The sequence below is a fragment of the Nanorana parkeri genome, unplaced genomic scaffold, assembly GCF_000935625.1.
Source record: "Nanorana parkeri isolate BGI_ZX_2015 unplaced genomic scaffold, ASM93562v1 scaffold681, whole genome shotgun sequence".
Classification (NCBI taxonomy): Eukaryota; Metazoa; Chordata; class Amphibia; order Anura; family Dicroglossidae; genus Nanorana; species Nanorana parkeri.
Window position 1 is genome coordinate 393,698 of NW_017306949.1, and position 27,633 is coordinate 421,330.

The 27,633-nt window shown below is 39.4% G+C and overlaps 1 protein-coding gene across 6 annotated transcripts in view; it reads right to left on the reverse strand.

The window, feature by feature from the left end:
• LOC108792771 (neuroligin-4, X-linked) overlaps positions 1–27,633 on the reverse strand; it is a 147,362-nt gene that overhangs the window by 51,351 nt on the left and 68,378 nt on the right. For 4 of the 6 annotated variants that reach the window (XM_018563624.1, XM_018563621.1, XM_018563626.1 and 1 more), the window contains one exon: positions 24,895–25,047. In XM_018563624.1, the coding sequence (XP_018419126.1) occupies positions 24,895–25,047 (153 nt within the window). Of the gene's footprint in view, positions 1–24,894; positions 25,048–26,407; positions 26,434–27,633 lie in introns of all 6 variants that reach the window. The other 2 variants (XM_018563623.1, XM_018563625.1) reach the window with 2 other exon arrangements.

Here is a 27,633-nt window from a genome sequence, read left to right on the forward strand (position 1 = left end):
CACTGCTCAGCTCAAACTGCAAGTATTCCGGATTACAGCCTGTGATCATTGTATAGAGATACACTATCGCCATCTGCTGGTTCAACCATATATTGCACCCTCCTATAAAACTGCTAGTAATCTGGACTATCATTGTGTATAGGTGCAGCTTTCTCCAGGCAATTGCGCAGGGGTTCATTTCATAAGTTGTGCTGAGTTATAAATTAACCCTTGGTTGTGGGTACTGTATTTTGAGTACCAGTGTATGCGGTAATACACTGGTAAATCTCCCTATTGTTTTCAGTGGTAAATGATGCTTGTGGGAACTGCGCCCCCTCACTACACCTAAGAGGGTTAAAGCAGCATCCCCAATCTGAACCACTTCCTCATCACATTGGGGAAAGCCCTGAGGTTCCTTCTTGAGCTCCATAGGAAGGGGGTAGAGTGTTACAACTACCCACTGCACCTCAAAAAACTTGGCCTACAAGACTCTGCTCTCTCATGGCTCTCCTCCTGCCTAAGCACTCCTTTAGTGTCACCTACAAATCTACCTCTTCCTCTTCCCCTTTCTGTTGCGGTCCCCCAAAGGGCTGTGTCCTTGCATGACTTCTCTTCTGTATATACAACATACTCCCTTGGTCAGTTGATCACCTCACGTGGCTTCCAATACTATCTCTATGCTGATGACATTCAAATATATCTCTCCACTTCACAACTCACCCCTTCAGTCTCCTTGCGTATTACTAATTTACTAACTGACATATCAGTGTGATGTCACACCACTTCTTAAAGCTTAATCTTTTATTCCCTCTCCCCTGTACCCTCCCCCAACTTTTCGATCAGGATGGATAACACCACTATCCATCCCTCCCCCCATACCAAGGTGCTAGGCATCATCATTGACATGGACCTCACCTTTCTGCCTCACATCCAATCACTATTCAAATCCTGCCATCTTCACCATGGTAACATCTCCAAAATATGCCCCTTCCTGACCAATGAAACCACAAAACTACTCATCCACTCTCTGGTTATCTTTCATCTTGACTATTGTAACTCCCTCCTCATTGGCCTACCTCTACACAGGCTATCCCCCTTCAGTCTATCATGAATGCTGCTGCTAGGCTTATCCACCTAACCAACCGCCCAATATCTGAAACTCCCCTCTGTCAATCCCTCCACTAGCTTCCAATCGCCCAAAGGATAAAATCCTTAATATTAACAACCACTTACAAAGCCATCCACATGTCTGCCCCAGCTTACGTCTCCAACCTTGTCTCAAAGTGTGCCCCTAACCATTCTCTCCACTCCTCCAAAGACCTCCTTCTCTTTATCTATCTTCCAACCACTCCTCCCATGCATGCCTCCAGGACTTCTCTAGAGTCTCGCCCATTCTTTGGAACTCCTTTACCCCAACTTGTCCATCTATATCCTACTCTGACTGCCTTTAGGTGATCACTAAAGACTCATCTCTTCAGGGAAGCCTATGCCACCTCAAACTAACCACTGAACTATCTCTTTCTCAAACAATTCATCCCCACACAGCCACCTCCTCATGTATCACTTTCCCCTCCCTCTTAGATTGTAAGCCCTCACGGGCAGGGTGCTCCTTACCATTGTGTCTTGAATTGTATTGTAATTATAATGTCTACCCTATTTTGTAAAGCGCTGCGCAAACTGTTGGCGCTATATATATATATATATCCTGTATAATAAATGAGGAGCTGGGAGATTTAGATGCTGCTACATTTAAAAAAATATTTACAAAATGATATATTTATAGTACAAAGAAAATTGAAAAAATATATTTAACCAATTCTCTTAGATGTCTAAGCATAAATTATTGTACATTATTGTGTTTCTTTAACATTCATTTTTGGGAGGATTTTTAAAATTACTGATGAGTTACTTTTGCTTACTTGTATGCTATCACATCCAGCAGAAAAATAAACCTCTTATGTACAGTTTATTGTTGCATAAATGAATCAAGATTGTTTACATGTAAAGAGATTAAATACTGAACATTTTCTTCCCAAGCAACTGTGAAACCATGAAAATCCAGTGCACTTATGTCGGCACTATTTGCTTTCAGATATTTATTTCACAATGTAATTTTATTTTAGCAGCATCCATGAGCTAGATTAACTGCAGGTAACTTATTCCCCAAGCAGGCGGTTAACTGTGGAAGGTTTCCAATTTTAGAAGGGGCTAGATGCCAGATTTCCTTTAGGGGCCTAATGCACAGACTAAGCATATGTCAAATAAAAATGATACCCTAAACAATGATTGCTGACAGCAACTAAAAAGTTTCATGAACAAGGATAATGTATAGTCAACCAACTCTATCTGAAAAGTTAAAAGGCAAGAATGCCTTCTCCTACATTTTTAGGAGGTTTGTTTTTTTTTTGCTATTACTTACACTTAAAGGGCATCTGTGCCCAGGCTATGGACATAAAAGTATTAACATATTCTAAACAAGCAATAAAGGAGCTTTGAGACAGCCATCCATGACCTCTCTATCTGCTTATACTGGGACATAGTTTATTCTCAAAAAAACTCACACCAAGCTTTAAATATGGATTTGTAACAGCTTAGCAACATCTGCTGGTTGTTTACAAAAACAACAGAAGAAAGAAATCTAAAAATAAATTCTGCTAATTTTCCCTGATACTACCTTTATGTAATTAGCAAAAGTACCAATATTACTTACAGCTGGAGGGCTGGGGTCTGTCTACACCTGATATCATTCTATGATGAGGTGAGAGGCAACCTAGTTGGAGCAAAGCCAGTGGATGTAGCGTACCTAGATTTTGCAAAAGCATTTGATAAGTGCTTAGTATACAAGCTACAGTCTATTGGCATTGATGAAATGGTGCATTCATGGATAGAGAACAGGGTACAGGAACATGTCCAGAAAGTTTTTATAAATGGTTTATTTTCTAAGTGGTGTTTGGTTGGGGGTGGCATTCCCCATGGTTCTTTCTTAGATGCTTTTTTTAACCTGTTTATTAATGATATTGTGGTTGGTATAAATAACTACGTATCAGTGTTTGCTGACAGGGTAATAGACTCAAGAAACTACATATCAATACTACAGGAAGACATGGATAAATTAGGGTAGAGGGCAACTACATGGCAGATGAGGGTTAATATTAAAAAATGCAAAGTTATGCATGTTGGTGTTAAAACTATGCATGCCAGCTGCTCAATAATGGGAGCTCCACTGGGGGAATCAGAGGTGGAAAAAGATTTGAGGGTCCTAGTTGACAGCAGACTTAGTAACAGCATGAAATTCCAGGCTGCAGCAAATAATGCAATCAGGGTATTATCATTTATAAAAAGGGTATGTACACTAAGGACAAATCCATAATTCTGCTCCTTTATAAGGCACTGGTTCAACCTTATCTTGAGTAGGCAGTATACATTTTGGTCACCGATCTACAGAAAGGATGCTTTTGAGCTGGAGAGAAGGACAACACAACTAAGGGTTTGGAGAACCAAAGCTATGTGGAAACAATGCAAAACAGCACGGGATTTCTCCATCCACGCTCATAAGCATTGATGGAGGAATCTTATATTTTCTTTGTTCAGTCCATAGGTTGAATTAAAATATGACCATGTATACCAAACTTTAGTTCACTTGAGAAGACAAGAGGCCTCCACCTGAAATTGGAAGAAAAAGGGGATTCTTTACTGCAAGAGCTGTACAATTGTGGAACTCTCTTCCCCAAGCAGTGGTATCAGAGTATTGACTCATTCAAGAACCTTTTAGATGCTTTGCTAAGAGAGCACAGTATACAGGGGTACCGGTACTCTTGGTAACTCATACACACACACACACACACACATGCACACACACTGATATATGTTGAACTTGATGGCCCTGTGTCTTTATTCAACCTTGACAACTATGTAACTATGTATTTAGCTATTTTAGTTTGGTTTGTCCTTCCAGAATTTCCTCCAGGTTGTTCAAATGTGTCAGTTAGTGGTTATATGCACTATATCCTGTTATTTGGGTTGAAAACCTATAATAAAAAGAATGTAAGTGCTCAATAAAGAAACAAGGTCCAATGGTTAAAATGTATTTTTACAACCTCAGTTTGAGCATAGTTTAAACCTGTATATTAGAAAAAGAAAACACTTTTGTGCTGAAAGTATGTTAATTTATTGTGACTTTCCCTCTGCTCACATGATCAATGTCATGGCAGAGGTGAAGAAGTGAGCAGTAGAAGAAGTATCGTTATCATGTGCACAGGATGGAAAATTAAAACTGACACTAGACCAATCAAGGAGGCTCTTTAGGAGATATTATAATACTAAATGTATTTCTCTTAACACATGTTAAAGGTTTTAAGATTTCATTAAATATCATTTAGCACAACATTTCAGTCTATAAGTCAACTATGTGACAAAATATAATTTATAAATCTTTAGTATATGTACAGATTTGCAGTGGTAGGTACAGTGGGACAAAAAAGTATTTAGTCAGCCACCAATTGTGCAAGTTCTCCCACTTAAAAAGATGAGAGAGGCCTGTAATTGGCATCATAGGTAGACCTCAACTATGAGAGACAAAATGAGAAAACAAATCCAGACAAATCACATTGGCTGATTTGGAACGGATTTATTTGCAAATTATGGTGGAAAATAAGTATTTGGTCAATATCAAAAGGTCATCTCAATACTTTGTTATATATCCTTTGTTGGCAATGACAGAGGTCAAACATGTCCTGTACGTCTTCACAAGGTTGGCACACACTGTTGCTGGTATGTTGGTCCATTCCTCCATGCAGATCTCCTCTAGAGCAGTGATGTTTTGGGGCTGTCGCTGGGCAACACGGACTTTCAACTCCCTCCAAAGGTTTTCTATGGGGTTGAGATCTGGAGACTGGCTAGGCCGCTCCAGGACCTTGAAATGCTTCTTACGTAGCTACTCCTTCGTTGCCCGGGTGGTATGTTTGGGATCATTGTCATGTTGAAAGACCCAGCCGCATTTCATCTTCAATGCCCTTGCTGATGGAAGGAGATTTGCACTCAAAATCTCACGATACATGGCCCCATTCATTCTGTTCTGTACTGTTCTGTACACGGATCAGTCGTCCGCAGAGAAACAGCCCCAAAGCATGATGTTGCCACCCCCATGCTTCACAGTAGGTATGGTGTTCTTTGGATGCAACTTAGCATTCTCTCTCCTCCAAACACGACGAGTTGCGTTTCTACCAAATAGTTCTATTTTGGTTTCATCTGACCATATGACATTCTCCCAATCCTCTTCTGGATCATCCAAATGCTCTCTAGCAAACTTCAGACGGGCCCGGACATTTCCTGGCTTAAGCAGGGGGACACGTCTGGCACTGCAGGATCTGAGTCCCTAGCGGCGTAGTGTGTTACTGATGGTAGCCTTTGTTACGTTGGTCCCAGCTCTCTGCAGGTCATTCACTAGGTCCCCCCGTGTGGTCCTGGGATTTTTGCTCATCGTTCTTGTGATCATTTTGACCCCACGGGGTGAGATCTTGCGTGGAGCCCCAGATCGAGGGAGATTATCAGTGGTCTTGTATGTCTTCCATTTTCTAATTATTGCTCCCACAGTTGATTTGTTCACACCAAGCTGCTTGCCTATTGCAGATTCAGTCTTCCCAGCCTGGTGCAGGTCTACAATTTTGTTTCTGGTGTCCGTCGACAGCTCTTTGGTGGAGTGGCGTTTGGAGTGTGACTGTTTGAGGTTGTGGACAGGTGTCTTTTATACTGATAACAAGTTCAAACAGGTGCCATTGATACAGGTAATGAGTGCAGGACAGAGGAGCCTCTTAAAGAAGAAGGTACAGGTCTGTGAGAGCCAGAACTCTTGCTTGTTTGTAGGTGACCAAATACTTATTTTCCACCATAATTTGCAAATAAATTTGTTCCAAATCAGCCAATGTGATTTGTCTGGATTTGTTTTCTCATTTTGTCTCTCATAGTTGAGGTCTACCTATGATGCCAATTACAGGCCTCTCTCATCTTTTTAAGTGGGAGAACTTGCACAATTGGTGGCTGACTAAATAAATTTTTGCCCCACTGTAGGTATATACAGTATCTCACAGAAGTGAGTACACCCCTCACATTTTTGTAAATATTTGATTATATTCATTCATGTGACGACACAGAAGAAATTACACTTTGCTTCAATGTAAAGTAGTAAGTGTACAGCTTGTATATCAGTGTACATTTGCTGTCCCCTCAAAATAACTCAACACACAGCCATTAATATCTAAACCACTGGCAACAAAAGTGAGTACACCCTTATGTGAAAATGTCCAAATTGGGCCCAATTAGCCATTTTCCATCCCCAGTGTCATGTGACTCGTTAGTGTTACAAGGTCTCAGGTGTGTTAAATTTGGTGTTATCGCTCTCACTCTCTCATAGTGGTCAGTGGAAGTTTTAAATGGCCCCTCATGGCAAAAAACTCTCTGAGGATCTGAAAAAAAAGAATTGTTGCTCTACATAAAGATGGCCTAGGCTATAAGAAGATTGCTAAGACGCTGAAACTGAGCTGCGGCATGGTGGCCAAGACCATACAGTGGTTTAACAGGACAGGTTCCACTCAGAACAAGCCTCACCTTGGTCGACCAAAGAAGTTGAGTGCACGTGCTCAGCGTCATATCCAGAGATAGCCATGTACTGCGGTCTGATGAGACCAAGATAAACTTATTTGGTTCAGATGGTGTCAAACGTGTGTGGCGGCAACCAGGTGAGGAGTACAAAGACAAGTGTGTCTTGTCTACAGTCAAGCATGGTGGTGGGAGTGTCATGGTCTAAGTCATGGTCTGTGGCTGAGTTCTGCCGGCACTGGGGAGCTACAGTTCATAGGGAACCATGAATGCCAACATGTACTGTGACATACTGAAGCAGAGAATGATCCCCTCCCTTCAGGGACTGGGCCGCAGGGCAGTATTCCAACAACCCCAAACACACCTCCAAGACGAACACTTCTTTGCTAAAGAAGCTGAGTGTAAAGGTGATGTACTGGCCAAGCATGTCTCCAGACCCAAACCCTATTGAGCATCTGTGGGGCATGCTCAAATGGAAGCTGGAGGAGCGAAGGTTGTCATGGAGGAGTGGAAGAGGACTCCAGTAGCAACCTGTGAAGCTCTGGTGAACTCCATGCCCAAGAGGGCTAAGGCAGTGCTGGAAAATATTGGTGGCCACACAAAATAGACACTTTGGGCCCAATTTGGACATTTTCACTTAGGGGTGTACTCACTTTTGTTGCCAGCGGTTTAGACATTAATGGCTGTGTGTTGAGTTATTTTGAGGGGACAGCAAATGTACACTGATATACAAGCTGTACAATCACTACTTTACATTGTAGCAAGGTGTCATTTCTTCCGTGTCGTCACATGAAATTATATAATAAAATATTTACAAAAATGAAAAAACAGACTAATTTATATATCTCCAAGGCATCATTTAAAAGCACGTTAATTTATCAGGCAGAACAGTTCTGACTATTTTAGTGGTTTATTTTGCTTGATAACAGAATACTGCATTCTCTATGACAAATTGTCACTTTTAATAGATGGTACAGGGAGGAAAATAACAGAATGCAGTTTGTCTGGTCTCGTTACATAGGATAAATCAAATAGTGGTTACTTAATTGTGTTGGTTAAGCCAAAGAATTGCTCTTGAGAAAATAAACTCCAGTCGAATCTTATTTGTGGATTTATAATTTACCTTTTTGCAAAAAAAGTTTTTGCACGTCCTTTCTCAAACTCTTTTGTCAATGGAATGGTCAGCCTTCATTCAATAACTTTTTAGTGCATATATAATCATATATATACATCATACTACTGTATATACATACACAAACACAAATACTTATGAAAGAATTATTACCACATCAGAAATTATGAATTTACTATGAGATAATTGTTATTATTTTCCTCTTGCCTTTGTAGAGATATTTCAGAAGTGAAACATTGATTAACCTTGCATACATTTCTGGAACAATATACTAAAAAGGTCTTAAGTCTGGGATCAGGGGAGTGAGCTTAAAGAAGAGAAGAAGCTGCAGAGCAGGGATGAGGTTTGGCTCTGCAGCTACCATGGGTTTGAGGGGAATCTTGCAGGTTAGAGATTCCTGGTCCCGGGGAAGATATGTGCAATTTCTACAAGTAGTATTTTTTAAAAACCCTAATGCTTGTCATGGTCTTTAAACTATGGCCAGCAGGCTTAGAATGGCCAATAAGGGGGGGGGGGGGGGTATAAGGGGATTAAATTAAGGACACTGCAGTTATCATTTGTAAATGGAAATTCAATAACATACAGGGAAATGTACATTCTGTGAAGGTGTGACTTTTACAATTACGAATAGCCTTGATTTTGTAGATAGGCTATATCTGAAATTCTAAAAAGTCCTACAAATTATATTCATTTATATATTGCTATAATAGTACTTAAAGTGAACCTAACCTAGCCTAAAATGGGGATAAAGCTCAGGTTTGCTGTTCTAGGTGAATCCTGCCGGTTCAAGATTCATAGTCCTAGCAAATTTATGTGCAGATTCGCCAGGGAGAGTTTTATGTTTAAATCATAATGTATTGCATGGCCTTTGAACCATGGTCAACAGGCTTAGAAGGGCCAATAAGGGGGTTTTGGATAAACCATTATAAAGAGAGTCACCAGCACACAGTCGTCTTCATGATTAAAACACCTTTAGTGACGTCTCTGAAAAGACATATCACAGGAAGAAATGGAACATTTTGGGGCCCTGCAGGCCCCCCTTATAAGGCAAGATGATAAGCCAGCCCCCTCACTATAAAAGGGGGCACAGAGCAGCCATAGTGTCAGTGTATTGAAAGCTTTTACAAGCAACTTTTAAAGCTGACAAAATTAATAGGGAGAGATCGGGGTCAAATAGGAAACTGTACTTTATTTCGGATTGTTAGCTCTTTGGGCAATCAGCCCATTGGCTAAATTTTTGGGTGTTATTACTCATGGCTTTCATGTGTTTTATGAAAGCTTCAATACAATTTTTTATTTTGTAGTCAGTGGTCACTTTTAGATTCTGTCCTGTCCACAGCAAACCATTTTTTTCTGCTGCAAGACTTTCTTTTTAACTATTGGCTTATATTTCAGGGGGACTGTATTTGGGGTTTTCAATCTTTTCTTTGTTTAATTTTGTGTTGATAACATATCAGTCTCTTAATGCTTGTAGTAAAACAGTAAACACCCACCTTTACTCTTTGGCATTGTTTAACTAAAGGTAAATAGTCTGTTCTCTTTGCAGGTAATTAGTGGGGGTTAGTGCATGATGTAAAGCTCTGCTGACTTTAATCATTGTATCATGCACAAGAAAAAATACTGTTTTTATTATTTCTCTTGCACTTAATTGGGTATTTTTTGCAAAGTGAAATGTTACCACAATCACTAAGCGAAGAGAAAATTAAATTGCAAAGTGAAAACTCCCTTGCAGCATATTAGTCTTTAGTAAATCAACCCCTTCATCCCCATCACTATTTCTTATGTTATCCCTAAAGAAAACTAGACTTGCTCTTAATGAGCTAGAGACTGAAATATCAATAGAACCCCCGCTAGTCTGCTGCTACACTACAGTCACAGGTGTGTGATTCTGCTTAGTGGATGCTACTACATCCAGCTGTGATTCAAAATCAGCATTGGAAAATGTGAAGTTTCAATCCAGGGGCTGTTAGCTATAAAGAAACATTGATTGTATTCCATTCACTCCCTTCCCTTCTAAAAGCTTGAAATAATGTTAAGGAAAAGACATCCATGGGCTAGACTGCCTGTATTCATGATATAACAAGGTGACACCACCTGGGAACAAGGTATTGATTTAGCAATCAGGAGTCCGATGTGAGGTTAAAAGTCCCAACTTAGTAGAGACAGAGTCACAATGTTTGCCTGTGGAAGGAACCTGATTGTGTTCTACAGCATTGCTATATGCTGTGAAAACTTTCCTGTCAGGCCAATGAAGAAGACTTGACGTTCAGGACTTTTGATTTGCCAGTGTACCCTTTATTACTTTATGGATAGATTAAAGACCCCTCATGCCAAATGCAGCAAAGCAGCCCCCAAACACAAAGTAACCTCCTCTATACTTCACAGTAAGTATGGTGTTCTTTTCTTTGAAAGCTACATTATTTTTGTCTGTGAATATACAACTTTGCCTCAGGTGTTCAAAGGACATTTTCCAGGAAGCATTGTGACTTTTCAATATGCAATTTAGTAGATTCCAGTCTGGCTTTTTTTGTTCAACAGTGGAATCTTCTCTTCAGCCCACATATACTCTAAAAAGCAACGGATCATGCAATTACATACCGATATACTTTGACCTGGAGTTTAGCTTGTATCTCTTTGGAAGTTTTTTGCCTACCATTGATAATATACTTTTGTTCAATCTGGGGTGAATGGTGGCCATGTCCTGTGAGGTTTTCTACACTCCCATGGACCTCAAACCTCTTAATATTTGGAACTGTAGTTACAGCAACAACAAGCCTTTACCTTTGACATATATCTATCATTTTCTTTATGATCTTCTCAGACAACTCTCTCCTTTTATCTGATGCCAAACAATAGAGTCAATACTTTTCTCCACTAAAATAGGCTGACTGACCGATTACAAGATTAAGGGTATGTCATACTAATTACAGAGGACATTTAGTTTGAAATATCACCATGATCCAATTAGTTGTAATCTTTCTATATGAAGCATCAACCCTGTCGAGGTAATTTTAGAATATCTTTGTAAAATAAGCAATGCTTTACTCTGTAATACCAAAAGTTATACATGAGACCATTGCACACAAAATTAAAGAGGCAGCATTGTATTGTCTTCTGCTTATCATTATCAAATCCAGATCATTTTAATTTACATGAACCAGGTCTTTTTAATCGAGGAAGTTGGGACAGCATGAAATAAAGTGGTACAATTCTTTATTTATCTCTGCGTGTGTATATATATATACACACACACATGGTTTGGTAGTAATTAGCACTTGATTGCACAGGTGTGAACAACCCCTAAAGTACTACTAAAGGCTGGTCATTTTTTACCTTAATACATTCTCTGCATTGGGGTAAAAAATGCCCAGTACCAGTACACACACACACACACCACCTTTGTCTTCTGGGGGAGTCCTCCTGACTCCTGAACAGTCTGTTCCTATTTTCCACTCTGACTCCACTCTGCCTTCTAGGGCAGTCCTCCTGACTCCTGAACACTGTCTGTTCCTATTTCCAGCAGGCGCTAATTCACCTAGTCAGCATCCTTTCCTTAAGGGTTGTGCACACCCGTGTAATCATCCGGTCAGAGTCACTGGTAAACTCTGGACCCCGGACTGGAGCTTTCTTCCCTCCTGAATCACTTTGAAACCTCCCGAGCAGAATCCAGAAAATCCGTAAAGAACTGAAAAGCAAGCTCTTTCCCTGAAAAAAAAAACCCTTGCTTTCAGACACCTCTCAGCCCCTCTGGATAAGAGTCCTGGGTGATCATAATATTATATATATATATATATATATAATATATACATTCCTTATAGACTTATTTTGTAAAGCTATAACACAAGTGTAACAATCTTTTTTTTTTTGTCATTTAATTGTAATTTTTAAACCTCATTGTGAATTAATTCTCATGCATGAAATATTATATAATATACTAACTGTACAGTGAAAAGCCAGTTTAGGTAGGAGTCAGTTAACTTAATCCACTATAATGTTTTTGGAATATAAACAAATGGTTAGGATTTGTCTAATACGTTAAGAACTCAAATGAAAATTACCTTTGACATGTATTTGCAAAGGGCTCAAAACAGCAGTGGTGGTCAACTTGAAAATGACAGAGGACCGCATGTGCAGCCTCCATAGGACAGCAAATTAGCAAATTTGTTTTGCACATGATGTGCATTGCATTGAGGCAGCCAATTCAAAAGAATTGAGCTGTAATGCATTTCAGCGTCAGGAAATTGTGATCCTACTTTATTTTTTACCACAATGTAAACTTAAGTGGGAGTACAATAACCCCCATCATTGGTGTCAGTAGCTCTAATAATAACTACTAGCATTGGTGCCAGTAACCACAATAATTACCCCCAGAATGCTGCCAGTCCACAATAATTCCTGTATGTATTCCACTGCACTCCTGACTTGCATACCCCTTGAAGATTATCTTACAATATCAGCTTTATTTCAGTGCTTGGTGTGGGAACGCAGCAGGCATCCCAGCACCTGCCGCCCTGCTGCCATTCTGCAAAGTGTCTGGCAATAAGCAGACCAAGCCCAGTACACAGCAGTCCACAAAAAATAGAACCAGTGGGCTGCATGACTGTTGGACACCTGGACAAAACAGCAAAATGTAATATATTCTTATTAGCCAAGGTTCCACTAGTGTTTGTGTGCACATTTTTTATGACTGCAGTTTATCCTATAAAAGCACCAAATACCCATTTTAATTATGCCTATTTTAATGCCAGAGTGAAATGCATGGCAAGCACACTGCAAGAATTTTACATGCATTTGCAGAATTCTGACCACTCCATCTTTGAACGATTTTGCAAAAAAATTGTTTTGTTAATGTAAACAAAACTTTAACAAAACTCATAAAGGCCAGTAATAGATAATTTTTTCATATGCTTCTTAAATGCATTTTTTTGGCAAAAACTCTTGTTTTAATCACATTTACAGAGAGATGTTTTTCTCGGCAAAAGCTTAAATCTCTGTGAAGTGTGTCCTAAATCACAATAAAATGCATTAGGAATATGGCTCACTGTAACTACTGGGAGGCATTGTGTGCCAGAGGTACTGGGTGAGCTAAGGGGACTGTAAGGACTGGGGGACACTATGAGTGCTGGGGGCACTGTGAAAACTAGAAACCCTGTGAGAAAAGTGGACACTTAGGGGTCTATTCATTAAGCTGCCGTAGGCAGCCGAGTGAATGACCGACCTAAAGCGAAGTGAGCCGAACGCTGTTCGGCTATTCACTTCAGGCTGGTACGGCTGAAATGAGCCATACATTGGGTGGCTACACGTGGCTTCGGGTCGGCCGAACATGCCCAGCATGTTCGGCCAACCCAAAGTGCAGGAGGAGTTCGACTCAGCCGATCCAACATCTGGATCGGCTGAGCCGAACCTCCGGCAGGCTACTCGCTGCTGTTCGGTCTGTTCTTATAGATGCCGAACAGCAGTGAGTGAATAGCTGAATGCCGATGAGCGGCATCCGGCATTCGGCTCGGCTGTTCTGCTCGGTCCCTCCGAGGGACCGAGCAGAACAGAAAAATTGTTTAAAAAATAAATAGAAAACGATTGTGCGGAGCTAGCAATGACAGCTGGCTCCGCCCAACAGTTTTCAATTGGCCGGCGGTTCTGCTGCCGTCAAAAAAAAGAAGAAAAAAAAAACCTATCCCGCTCTCGGCCGCCCAGGAAAGAAACACTGCTATTTCTTTTTTTTTCTTTATTCTGATACGGAGCCGTGTCAGAATAGAAAAAAATAAAATTTTGCCCATAGGAATGCCTTGCTAGATTCCTATTGGCTATTTCAATTTGCAATAGCCAATAGTAAACTAGCATTGCACCTGCCCTCTGCTGATGGACCTGATGGAGAACTGCAGCAGAGGGCGCGTGCAATGCTAGTTTACTATTGGCTATTGCAAATTGAAATAGCCAATAGGAATCTAGCAATGCATTCCTATGGGCAAAACATTTTTTAAATTTTTTTTTATATTCTGACACGGCTCCATGTTGACTGGAAGGGTTTTCTGTGCTCAGGGGAAGGGGGTGCCCTGTGAGGTGACCAGAGAGGGATGTGTGAGTTGAGGGAGTACTGTGAGAAAAAGTGGCATGCTGTGAATGGGTGTGTGATGGCTGAGGATGATTGTGCACTGTGAAGTGGTTGTGAAGGAATATGTGCTCTGTAAGCAGAGAGTGAGGTGCACAGAGCTTGCATGTGGGAGGGTGGAGGTGGCTGGGAAATAGAATAGGATGTGTAACAGTAAGTAAGGGGGTGGACACTAAATGATATGCCACAGACTTAGCTTCCTATACTCACACTGTGCTGGAAGTGGGATCTCCCTGAGTAGGGAAGAGCACAGAGGTGCATGGGATGACAGATGAAGGTTAAGAAACATGACCAAAGGGTGTGAGCTCCCAGCACTGAAGGTGATAAAGATATATTAGTACCTGTAAGGCATTTGTTATGAAATAGATGAGGAGGAATGTTGCAGTAACATACTATTTTACTGGCCACATTAGATTATCAGATTATTTTTATTAGGACAGGATTGGGCAACAGAGGCAAAAAGGTCAGGAGAATGAGCAATACAAGCTGCACTAATTCCTTATTTTTTATATCTGCCTGTAGTACGGCTTTAGGAACTCGCATAGATATGGAGAAACCAAGAAACGTCCAGATTCATTAAACCTGGTTTTGAAAACCTGAGACAGAGGACACCAACTGCAATATGAAATGTCTCTCTGTAATTAAGCTGTGAAACAAACTTTACAGGCTGTAGCAGACGCATCGACTGGAAAACATACCTTGCTTTGAATTGCATTCATTCATAGGATCAGATTGCAAAATAAGAAAAAATATAGACACAGCATACATACCATATATATACTGTACATATACTGTATGTTGGAGCCACTACAAAAACTATGTTTTTATATCTAGTTTAGATAACAATAGTGATGTTTACATCATTTGTTTATTCATTTTTACATGAATGTTTGGATGCAGTTCTGCCTGTTATATGCAGAATATATCCAGTTAATCATGATGCATTATTTGTGTGATTCTCTGCAGACTGGATAAGTCTGACTGCTTATAGTAAGTGAAAAATGGCATTCTGATGAGTTGCCTAATGTGCAAAACAATGTACTCATCCCTAATTAATAACACTCTAAATGCTGAATGTTTTTAAAATAGGACATTCCTCATCATTATTACTGTCTTGGATTTCTAAAGCTGAAAATAACCTCCAGTTGTAAATTATATGTTAAGTATGCAGACAGTTCAAGAGTGATCTGAAAATACTATTCAGGAGTCATTTTAAATGTGCAGATGTTAGAAGATTAATTTATTAGTGAATGCAGAAGTATACATCGGTGCACTGGCAGTAAGTGGTGCAGTAGTGCACACCCATACAGCAGTGACAAGTACTGTAGTATGCATCAGTGCAGTGGTATAGAATAGGGTTGTGTGCATTGGTGCCATGCAGAAACTGGGGTCAAAAGGGGATTTATGTGTCAGTGGGGTGGTGGAAAGTGAGGTTCATTTGGGTTGTAGGCATTGATGTACTGGCAGAAAATGGTGTTGAGTTAGGTTGTATGGATTGATGCATTGGAGAAGAGTGGGTTGTATTTGGGTTGTGGGCATAGGCGAAGAAGTTGGTGAAGTGGCAAAGGGTGGAGTTAAACAAATCAGTGTAGTGGTGGAAAATTGGGTTGAATGCCTTTAACCTTCATTATCCTCCATTTAAAGGAAATGAAGACTGCACATGTTCCTATGGGATGGTCTGTAGCTCCTTGACATAATACTAGACCCGGTTTCGGTGGTTTAAATGTTGAAGCTGATTGAGGCTCAAAGGGACTACATGGGTCATTTTAAAACAGCACTGGGACAAATAGCCAGTCACATAGCCATTTTCAAATGGCAGCTAGGATTCAAGTGGTTAAAAATAAAATAACAAAACAGAACTTTTAAAAAGTCACTATTGTTATAGTGTCTACATCAATTGAAGTTACATCATCTCAACAGATGTTGAGCAACAACAACTAAACATGCTGAATTGTATATTATTATACATCATTTTCCTTGATCATTAGAACAATGGTTTTGGTTTACCTCCTTTTGATTTGATTTTATCCTTTATGATATTACATTGTACTCTTTATCTAGACACCATGCTGTGTGATTTTCTGATTCTTGCCTGCCTCTTCCTAAAATGTTGTTAACAGCTTAGATCAATGAACACATTGAAACTAAGCCCCAGTGTATTTTTGTTTAATATTTGATGTTGCATTGTATGTTTAGCCTATCACACAACCAAAAAGAATGGTTTATCATTTATACAGTGCTGTGTGTTTACATCCCTGTGGAAGTATTAAATTGCAGGCCCAGCAAGTATTCCATTTCAAGCACAGCAAGCTATCCAAATCCAAATTGGCCCTCATAAGGCTTTCCTCCTTTTCTTCTTTTATAAATATGATATGAGCCTACTCATTAAAGTGTCTTCTAATCAATGCTCTGCGTCATGTGCAGTCTTATTACAGAAACAATCTCACTGTGATAAATTACTTAACAATGAGTATTTCCTTTGCTCTAGATAAAAGTCATTAGTTTCGATTAAGGAGCACAATAGAGAGGATGGAAACTGATCATTTTCCCCAGTTGCTAACCTTTACCTGTAGGTATCTACTAGAGAATCCCAGAAATCTATCAACTGACAATGCATCACTTATAATATGCCTTGGTTATCTCCAATGACACCTAACTATAATATTATAGATATGGAAATATTATTATTATGTTGAATACTTTTTGTTTGTCTTTTCATTTATAATTATATATGTACATATAAGTACATACTAATACGTGTGGATGTCATAACATTACTATGGCATTGTTTAAACTTATTAAAATAAAAAAGATATAACATTTTTCATATAGCAATATTTATGTCATAACAAAAACATTTTAAATACCTTGACAGCCATCTTATATTATCATTCCAAATACCAAAACTTATTTTTTGCTAATTGTGCTTTTCTTTTCTTACTTGCATACATCACCTGTCCCCCTTCAGCTTAATATACATTCTCTATAACTATCAATCAGATAATCATCATTATTGTTCTTGGTGCTAAAAAAAACATTATGATTTCGGATTTAAAATAGTGAATACATGATCCACAAGAACTATATTAAAAATGTTGCTTTAGAGAAAGAGTTCACAGTAATGCAATAATGAACACTGGTTCATTTTTTTTTGTTATTATAGATATGTTCCTCAGCATTTTAAAGCAGTATCATTGCTTTCTCCCAAAATGAGCTTACAGTCTAATGTCCCTAATGCAGTCATACAACCACATGAACACTCTAAGACCATTTTCTGATTACAGTTAAATAAACTGTCAGCATATGAATATGATAGAACACCTGCTCCTGGTTAATCCATCTAGGCTCATTTCCAGGCTCAACAACATCCAAATAAATAAAAAGAGAAGACCCCGCACTATTCTTTCTTCTTTCTTTTAGTGTACATTAGCACAGGACACAAAGCTCTGACATATTTCCCACTGTACACAGTGCGTTGTCAAAGAACTATCAGCATGTCTGAGATTTGGAAAACAACTAGCATGCCAAAAGGAAGCTTACACAATACAGTGAAGCATATTAACTCCATAAAGAAAGCATCCACAAGCCCAGGACCCCAGAACTTAAAATGCAACATGCTAAACACTACAATATCTTGATACCTATTTGCTAATTTTGGAAACACTATCTTAAAAAAATGTATTTAGCAAAGCTAGAGTGGGCTCACACCTCTAGTAATTAAATAGTATAAACAGAATGGTGAAAATCTAAGGGACAGGTCATTTAGTGTAACTAAGATATAGAAGATAGTGAAGAAACAGTATTTTGGCTTTAGAAAACCAGCCACCATAGTAGTGAAGGCAAATGTGTATACCTCTTGGAGTACATGGATATATGGGTATATCTTCCTACAGGTTACTGCACCAAACATTTAAAGTGTGTTTCCACCTTTGCTGCCAAATTGGGATAACATGCATTTTATATTTGTTACATGTTCCCATTCACATAGTATAAGCTAAAAAAAAAATGCTTCTTGCAGTTTAAATTGCTTTTACTTGGGTTAGGGTTTTTAAGGGTTAAAATGTATTCTAACTTCTATTTCTTTCTAATATTATGAGCGGTTGTGAGGGGTGATGGGTCTAAGGTGGCTTACCCTTTGTATATTAACAACTTCAAGACCGGGGTGTTAAACCCCCTTCCTGTCTAGGCCGTTTTTCAGTATTCAGCACTGCAGACATTTATTCAGTCTTGCAACACTGTCAGAAATCATTTTTATATCATTTTTTGGGGACAGATAGAGCGTTCTTTTGGTGGTATTTAAGCAGCACTTTTGTACTATATAATGAATAAAGTACTGAAAATGTGTTCCGTATGTTATGTTATAAAACATTTTATTATTACCCAAATTTTTTGGTAAAATATAAAAGAAGGGGTCATGTCAGGTAAATAGACACCAAACATGTCAAGCTTTAAAACTGCGTGCACCTGGGAAATCGCAAAATGCTACCATACCCAAAATTTATACACATTTACATATACAATGCTGTAAAAGCAGCTCATCAGTTTAGTGTTAACCGTGATTTATGGCCTTAAAATTATTGATTGCTCTCTGATGTTCGCGGTGATATGTGCGGCACAATGAGAGCAATCATTTTCACACATAGGTGCACCCAACGCATGTTTGCGTGTGTATATGGGGGCGGTGGACCTTTATGTTTTTTGTGAGTTTTTTTAATGCGTCTTTAATTTTCTGTAAAATTTTTTTTTTTTACACTTAACTTTATTGCTACCGCATATGGGGATAAGAAGCCACCTGCATGATAGCCAATTTACATGGCAGGTCCTCTTTATGGAGACATCAGGGGTCTCTAAGACCCCTAATGTCACTTAGGGACCCCCAGAGAAGAAGCGATCTGCTTTCCCCCCTGACTTCCGTAGCCGGGAATGAGAGCTAAATGTGTAAGTAATGTAATATACATCACTTCCTGCATTCTGACCCCGGAGAGGAGATCAGAGGGAGATCGTGTACTGTTCTCTCTCTGATCTCCGGCAACAAAGCCGCCATCCTCAGGACCGGCGATGACAGAGGTTCAGGGGGGATGCACACCTGCACAGTGTGATCGGGTGGTTCTATAGGTACTGGAACACTTGTATTTAAACAGCCATCTCCAGCTATTTACATTTCAAACCATTTTCCCACTCATGCGCGCCACTGGGCACAGGGAAGGATGTTTTAAAATGCTCACCTGCATCTACAAAGCTCCTATTCAGCCAGTTATGTACGGCCGCTGGACGGGAGGTGGTTAATGATGCTTATCAGATAGACACAATCCTCAAATTTCTGTCCCAAGTCTTTCTATAAGGACAGACTACTGTGAAAGGGCAAAGAAAAACCTTGAATCAGCCATGTTGCCTACTCTAACAAAACATCTAAAAGGTAAGTAATGTTTTTTTTAAGGTTTTTTTCTGTATGCTGTGTGAATAGGAACATATAACGAACATATAGAGGGATTTTCTCAAATTTGACTGCAAAAGTGGAAATAAACTTTAAAGAGTCAATAAAAAGTGACTTTCTCATAATTAAAAGGCTCTATGTCTTCAGATCTAGAAGAAGTGTGTTACTATGATTAAAACGTTGGCATATTGATCAGTAACATCAGCTGTTATAAGAACAGTTTATAAGTTACAGAAACAAATATACTGCCAAAGTTTTGGAACATTGGACTCTAAACAAGCAAAGTAAGATCTATTTTCTGTTTAGGACATTGTCAAAACCTTTTTACTTTTGAAAGGGGATATCATTTTAATTGCAATACCTGTGTTCTATATTTATTTACTCATTTTCCTAGTGTCTAGAAATGTATTAATTCAATATATTGTGTGCCATAAGTTGCTTTTTTCTATATTTAGGCTTTATTGCTATGAGCAATATAAGCACCTAGCATTTTATATTTAAAGTCCAGTGTGCAACCTCTCTTTCCTCTTTTTCCAGAAATAGCTTTTAAACTTTTGTATCTGCAGATATGCTACTAGACATATTATGGATGCCAATTATACATTTCTAGCACTTTCCAGTCGAAGTGATAATTATGAATATTTTTGTAATATTCAGTAGATCAAGTGTCATGCCCATAAATGTAATGATTATGCTGAATTAAGAGGATGGAGATTTCAGCAGAGTAGTGGAAAATTAGTGAGCTTTAGGAGATACATTTAATTTATACTAAAATGTATAGCAAGGATTTAAGGATGATAACATCACTAAAGAAAGAGAAAGATCATACATTTATATATGTTGCTGAAATTGTATCCACTATGCCAAGCTAGGTTGTTAAAGATAAAGTGACATTAAACCCTCAGATCTTTTAACATAAAACAATACTGTAATGTGTGCCTTACTGTAATCCATGGTTGTTTCCCTTCTCTTTGCTGCTCTTCCTTTTAAATCTGTATCTGTTCTCATGCTCTGCAGAACTTCTTCTGTTTTGCAGCAGACTGCCTTGTCTCAGGAATGGATAGACAGTGTCTGTGTATAGATTTGTATAGGCTTGAAACCAGAGCCAGCACTACAGGAAGAGGACCTGAGCTGAAAAGGGAAGTTCTCCCTCTGCATGAGAAGACATGAGGATTTAAAAGGAAGAGCAGCAAAGAGAAGGGAAACAACCATGGATTACAGTAAGGCACACATTACAGTATTGGTTTATGTTAAAAAATCTGAGAGTTTAATGTCACTAAGTTATTACAGCTACTTTATTCAGTGATCATACTTACCACCTACTAAGTATCCATAGGTGGTGTTCTTATAGCTGTTGTTTAGGGTGATTTTGTTTTTGTTATAAAGTGCAGCAACTGCCCCAGCTAAAATTTGCTTGACTCCTCTCCCCCTCAATGTATCGAGAAAGGCTTTCTGTCCTAGGGGCAGCATCTCCATTAGAGAAGACAGGTCAATCTAGCAAGGTAGATATTATCTTGGTGACTAGTCATCTCAACACCCTTCACTAGTTCTGTAGGCTGCACCTATTAATTGCACAGAAATATTAAGTATTGTATATGCTTATTTGCAGTGTTTTCCCTTTCCCTTTCCTTAAAAGAGAACTATGGGGTAAGTGTTTTCCCCATAGTTCTCTTAAGGGTCCCGCGAGGACATATACTAGCGTCCTCCCGTGACCCAAAGCTCAGCATATCGCGAGCTACAGCTGGCAGTATACTGAGACCGCCACAGCAGGGATGGATCCCGACATTACTGTCGAGATCCACCCACCTGCGTGAGTGACAGTGGGACAGTGAGCTAGAGGCAGAGCCAGCTGTACCCACCCCCTCCCCGTCCATTCCTCCAGTCAGCGCTGGAGGATCAGAGTGCGGATGGGGGGAATCCCTGCAGGGAGCCGTGACTGACAGCCACTACTCTCTGCTGGGAGATGATCGAGAAGGGAGCAACGATATGTGTTTGCTCACTTCCCGATCTATTGAGCCGACGTGCGACAGTTTCATTGTCACACGTCGGCTCAAACTGTGAGGATTAGTGATTTTCACTCCATAGTTTTCCTTTAAATTATTTTTAATTAAAATGTTGCTTTCAAGTTGTTAAGATAATTCACTATTTAATTCCACAGCATTGGATTGGAGTTGCACATTAAAGCCCTCCCCTCTTCTAGGAATGTCTAATTACTGGTCGCTCCTCTGTTCCTCCCCTCACCTCCCTACCTAACCTTATATTTGCTGGAGGAAGAGAGAAGGATGATACTATAGACTGTCATTGAGTGACACCTCCTGAGTCTGCTGGCATTGCTGACACCCAGCACCCAGCAGCAGGGTTTCTTTAAACTGCACTGTTAAACAATTGGACATCAGTGGCAATTTACATATTTTACTAAGTAAATATGTTCTTTATCAGTCCCAGGAAGTTATTGTATGCTACTATAAGCTCTTATGCAAGGGCAATATGACATCAGCTCTTCATAAAAACCTAATTAAAGTGTTTCATGCTGATATCCTTAATATATTATTCCTGAAAAGATTCTAGTGCAATAGTTTTACTAACCATGTATTCTAATCTTTTTTATTATTTATTTTATTTATACATCTAAATTTCAATTTATGCCACCACACACAAAATGTGTTTTAATAGCTATTTACAAACAAAGTGTTCAATATTCTCTTTAATGTTGTAGTAAGCATACATTTATATTGTATATACTTTAGTTAGCCAGTACATGTAAAAACCAAAGGTGTATAGTCATAAAAAACAATCCAATCTAGATATATTTGCATTCCTACATTGTGCTGCAATCAGTGACATTCCCCACCATGTTCCCTATGGTTTTTGCAACAGTATGCATTTCTGGGTACCAGATGGAGCATTTGCAAATCAAAAAGGAGTTTAAAATATCACATGCACAGCTTTCAATGTGTGGCAGGCACAGACTCGGACAACAAAGCATATGGAATCAATGTGCATCCACTGATAAAATCAATGATTTTCCATTTAATAAGGGTTAAGGAAGATTTTTAAAACGTGATTGGTGCTAATGAATGCAATACAGGCACATAATAAATACTAGACGTGCGCTGGAAAAAAAAACTGTTCGGATTTTTCGTTATTAAATTTTTCGGGATTTGGGTCCAAAAATCGATTTGATTCGGTAAATTTTCATTAATTTCGGATGTTAGATAATTAGGAATTAATTCTATGAAATGGGGCACCCAGATGCAGATAAGCTCCCCATCCTGCAGACCCCCACAACCACCAGTCCAGGGTTATGGGGAAGAGGCCACATCAACATGAGGACAAGGTGCTTTTCCAGGGGTTCCCCAAGGAAGTACCCTCCCCATGTAGAGGGCATGTTTCCTAGTATGGTGCAAGGGGGTGCACTCTCGCCCGCCCCTTTCCTGCTCTGCCAGGCTGTTGCTCAGTTCAAGGGTCTGGTAAGGGATTTTAGGGAGGACCCCATACTTTTTTTTTGGCATTGGGGTCCCCCCTAAAATTTGTACCAGAACTAAAGGGACTGGTATGAATTGGGAAGGGGACTCCGTGCTGTTTTTTTTCTTTTTTAACTTCATGTTTAACAACAAAAACTTATCCCGAATGATATTTGGAAAACATTTCAATCCAGAACTAAACAAACAACGCACCTGAATTTCCAGTTACACAATAAGGAATGCAGAGTGTGTGGCCCAAATAGGCAGATGTGAAGTGCAGAAGGATGACAAATTAAATACATTTTTTTATTAAATTAATCTGTTGATGGCTAAAAATCTGAGTGAATGACGAATCAATCATTCACCAGTTCATCAATATGCCTCAATTTACCATTTGCTAAAATGAAGCAGGGAATTTTTTTATCAGTTACAAATTTATAAATAAAACCACTTACCCTTTTAAAATGATCACAAAAGAAATGGCTTTGCAAAATTCCATCCTGCAGGGTGAGAGCTGGGGCAGTGTTTGAAATTCTGGTGCCTTCCAGATGAGATCTCCTTCCCTCTTTTCTGGGTTGCGCAAAGTGACAGAGCATTCTTAGTGACACAAACGGAGCTCAGGACTTGGGCTCCAGACAGAGCAGGCATACTGCACTGTGAGTACCGGCAGACACTAGGTGAAAGGGGACTGAAGTTAAAGGGGGATCTGGTACACCAATGGGTGGTGGGCATAATGGGTTACCTAGTGGTTCCCCTAAGGACTCAGTAGAGAAAGATTTACCTGTTAATGCACTTTTTAATGCCTTACCCTTTGTGTCATTTGATTGACATAACCTAGTCATTTTATCAGTCTATGCCCATCTGTGGTCTATTTCTTGCAAATAATTTAGGATTGGTGGTTGGGGGCGAAGTTATATGGACTTCATACTGCCCTGGACAGTGTTCAATCACCTGAAGGCACAGCTATATAAAAAATCCATCGTGATTTTTATGTCCTGTACTTCAAGAAAAGGATTTTACAGGTAAGTTAAAAATTCTACTTTTTAAAATATTTTTAGTTCTTCTCTTACTTTCTACATGTTCTCCTCCCCCTGCACTGTGCACATTCTGTAGACCATTTTCTTGAATTTCCTGTGGATATGTACATGTTCCACTAGAAGCTGAATATTACAGTTTTATTGTGGTTAAGGTTAAACATGCAAGTGTACTGTGCATTGGCATAGTTGTTTCTAGTCCAACTCAGGGGTTTGCAGAAGATTATTATAGTGCTGCATTTGAAATGAGTAAATGTTGTCACTCTAGAAAAGGAAATACCCATGGATACACCCTCCTGGAGAAGGATTTGGGGGTCATTGTAGACCACAAACTGAAAGGTAGTTTGCAGTGCCAGGCTGCTGTAAACAAAGCTAGCAGGGTCTTGTCCTGTATTAAAAAGGGGATGTATTGCAGGGACAAGTCTATAATTTTGCCACTTTATAGATCATTGGTTCGACCTCATCTGGAGTACGCGGTCCAGTTCTGGTCACCAGTACTAAGAAAAGATGTCCTTGAGTTGGAAAAAGTCCAGCGAAGGGCAACCAAACTAATTAGGGGTATGGAGGACCAGAGCTACGAGACGAGGCTACTAAATTTAAACATGTTCACATTAGAGGTGAGGAGATTAAGGGGGGATATGATTTCCATGTACAAAATGTTTAATGGTGGTAGCAACATTAGCGATAAACTGTTTAAAATTAACTCCGTTACAAAAACTAGAGGCCATAACCTAAAATTGGTGGAAAAAAAATTCCAGCACAAGGTGCGAAGGGGGTTCTTCACAGTAAGATCAGTTAGGGTCTGGAACTCACTGCCACAGGCGGTGATTTCAGCAAATAATGTGGAATTGTTCAAGAAACTTTTGGACGATTTCTTAAGGGACCGTAATATACAGGGGTACGGGTACTCCTAGAATGAGATCCTAATAGGTTGGACTTGATGGACTAATGTCTTTATTCAACCTCAAATACTATGTAACTATGTAACTGGTAGCATCACCAGAAGTAGTTTAATTGAGATTAACCATCTTGATTTTACAGGAACATATGTACAACAATATATTTGGTGTAAATGCATGTAGTTATATACAGATTAAACAAATTAAAGAACAGGGTAATGTGTGATTTTAACACAGTTCTGGACTTACCTAGGACACCAAGCCTGTAGTTGACAGTAACAACAATTACATTTCCATGACTTGCAAGAATACTTCCATCAATCATATTTCCAGTGCCTTCCATGTAGGAACCTCCATGTATGTAGACCATTACTGGTTTCTTATTGTTTGGATCATGCATATCTATAAGAACAGAACATAAATGATCAGACAATGGCATTACAATGAAATGGTAATTGTAACTATTTTAGTTGTAATTATTGCTTAAGTAGAATTGGCTTTCATTAATTTATTTTTGTATACATTTTTATAGTTAAAGTAAATATTATATTAGTATATTATATTAGTTATATTTCTACAATTGCAGGTAGAATCTGTTAGAACCCTTTACTTGCTGGAATTTTATAGCTTTTGTGGATTCCCTGCCATAGTTCCCATCCATCAACAGGTGTTTTTAAGGAAATTGTAATTCCTAAAGGAAGTGCAAGTACCTTGTAATAGTCATAGTGTCGCAGGTTGTTGTGATTGATGATGGGTCTACATCACTGGATGATGTGATTGACAATGGATTTACATAGGGTGGCACCATTTACATTTTGGCAATAAAGGACTTTTATAGTGATGGTGTTCATAGTGCAAAGAAAAAACTACATGGTCAATTGTGTCACAAAGGCATCCCTGGCTGGTTTGTTTACAAACAACAGCCGGAAATCGGGCTGTCATTTAACAGCAGTAGTGTGGAAGGCAATATTGTCGTCCAGCAGGTTGTCATGTCAGCAAGGCAGCAGAGATACCTTATTAGGTGGTGGATCATTATGATTGATGCTGGATTTAAATTACTGGGCAGTGTAAGTGTCAAAGGATTTACACTGGGGGACATTGTTCCCTTTTGGGGGTATTTGTTTATGAAATTACTTTGTCATGGTTTGTGTGTGTTTTTTTACTTGCAAGAGAAAGGCTTTCCCATCCTCCATTGTGTGGTACCCTCCCAATATTGAAAGGCATGTGGCCTGATATTGTTCAGGAAAGTGGGCTGCACACTCACTGCCCTCCCTTTCCTGGAACCCGAGGCTGCATAAGGGCCTGTAGTTAGGGAGGAATCTGGCCGCACTCTGTTCCAAGCTGAATCAGTTTATTGAAAGATCATCAGTGCCAATGAGTCCTGCCCGAGATGGTGCGTAGGGGTCTGGTTTGACTTACTGGGGCATTTCTTTCCCAATGCCCCCTCCAACTTTTCCATTGAGAGCAACCGCACAACAATCATGTTTTCATCTCTGGCCAAGGAGCTAGGTGTAATTCTGGATTTTGACCTCTGGTTTTCAACCCCCCCATCCAATATCTGCCCAAATCTTGCTGTCCTAACCTCGACAACATTTCCAAAATTCACCCCTTCTTACCAAATGGCACCACAAATTGTTATTTGTTAACTCAACTATTGCAGTTCCCTCCTCATTGGCCAACCTTTACACAGGCTATACATTCAGTCTATCATGAATGCTGTTGCAAGACGTATTCACTTTACCAACTACTCAGTGGCCACCACCCCATCCTCTTTGCTTCTCCTATGACCTCTTGCTCTCTCCCCCTCGTCACTTTCTCCCATGCTTACCTCCAGAATTTCTCCAGAGCCTCTCCCTTTTTCTGGAACTACCTACTCCAATATGTCTGGCCATCTCATACTCTGTCTGTCTTTAGGCAATCCTTGCCACAGAGCAGAGGAACCAATAATGGGGCAATATGGATATCTCTGTCCCTCCAGCCAATCACTAGGAGTTTCATGGCCAATGGTGCATGCTGGGGGAGGACATAAATATCTTGGTCTGACCAAGTCTCATTCTCCCCAAACCCTCCTGCCTGGAGGAGGGTGCATTATGTGTGAGTTGCCTGACCAGGCAGGCAGGTGGTCAGGAATTATTCCTGGGATGGAGAGCTACGGAGGAACATGAAGTAGAAGTACACTTTAAGTACATAACTAGTGAGGTGGAAGGCAGTACCATTACGTTTTTAATGTCTAGTGTGGCTGGACTCTGCTTCTTAATGTTTCCATCATAATCGCTTCTTTTAATTTCAAAATAACCTCTTAGCTTTTAATTACTAATCAAAATGTCACTTTGTGAATGTACAGCATTTGTTTTGTTTCAAATATTTTTATTGATTTAAGGTAAGAAGCATCAGAATGACAATATCATAACAAATCAAATCAAATCAAAGCATGTAACATTCACATTGCATCAATGTAATCGACAGTATTACATGCACGGGTCGAATCCTGGAATGTAGAAACATCTACCATTGTCAATTAAAGAATAAACAATAAAAGCGCTTGGATGTGTGTATCCCTGCATTTCGGGGGACATATTATCAGTGAATTTCTAGGCATGCGAATACCCAAGTTATGTCCGGGGGAACTTTCTGGTGGTGGAATTTGGCAGCCGCGCGCATGCGCCCCCTCGTACAGCATTTGTTTTAATGGCCCTAGAGCATGTGATAATTCATAGAAAATGTTCTGGATGCAAATGTGTGATTTTCTGAGTTTCAGCTCTTATCCAAACATTTAACATTTCAGTTTTCAGTTGGTTTGGGATACTGTAAGACTTTACCACACAATCAAAATGATAAAGTAAGCATAATTATGTAATGTGATTTGCAAGCTTCACTTTAAAGTAGTGGAAATTATTTTCCATGTTTAAGTTATTCCTGATATTTACCAGATTGAAGTTCAACCCCAGGCAAACAATTAAATATGCATATGAAATGCATATATGGAAA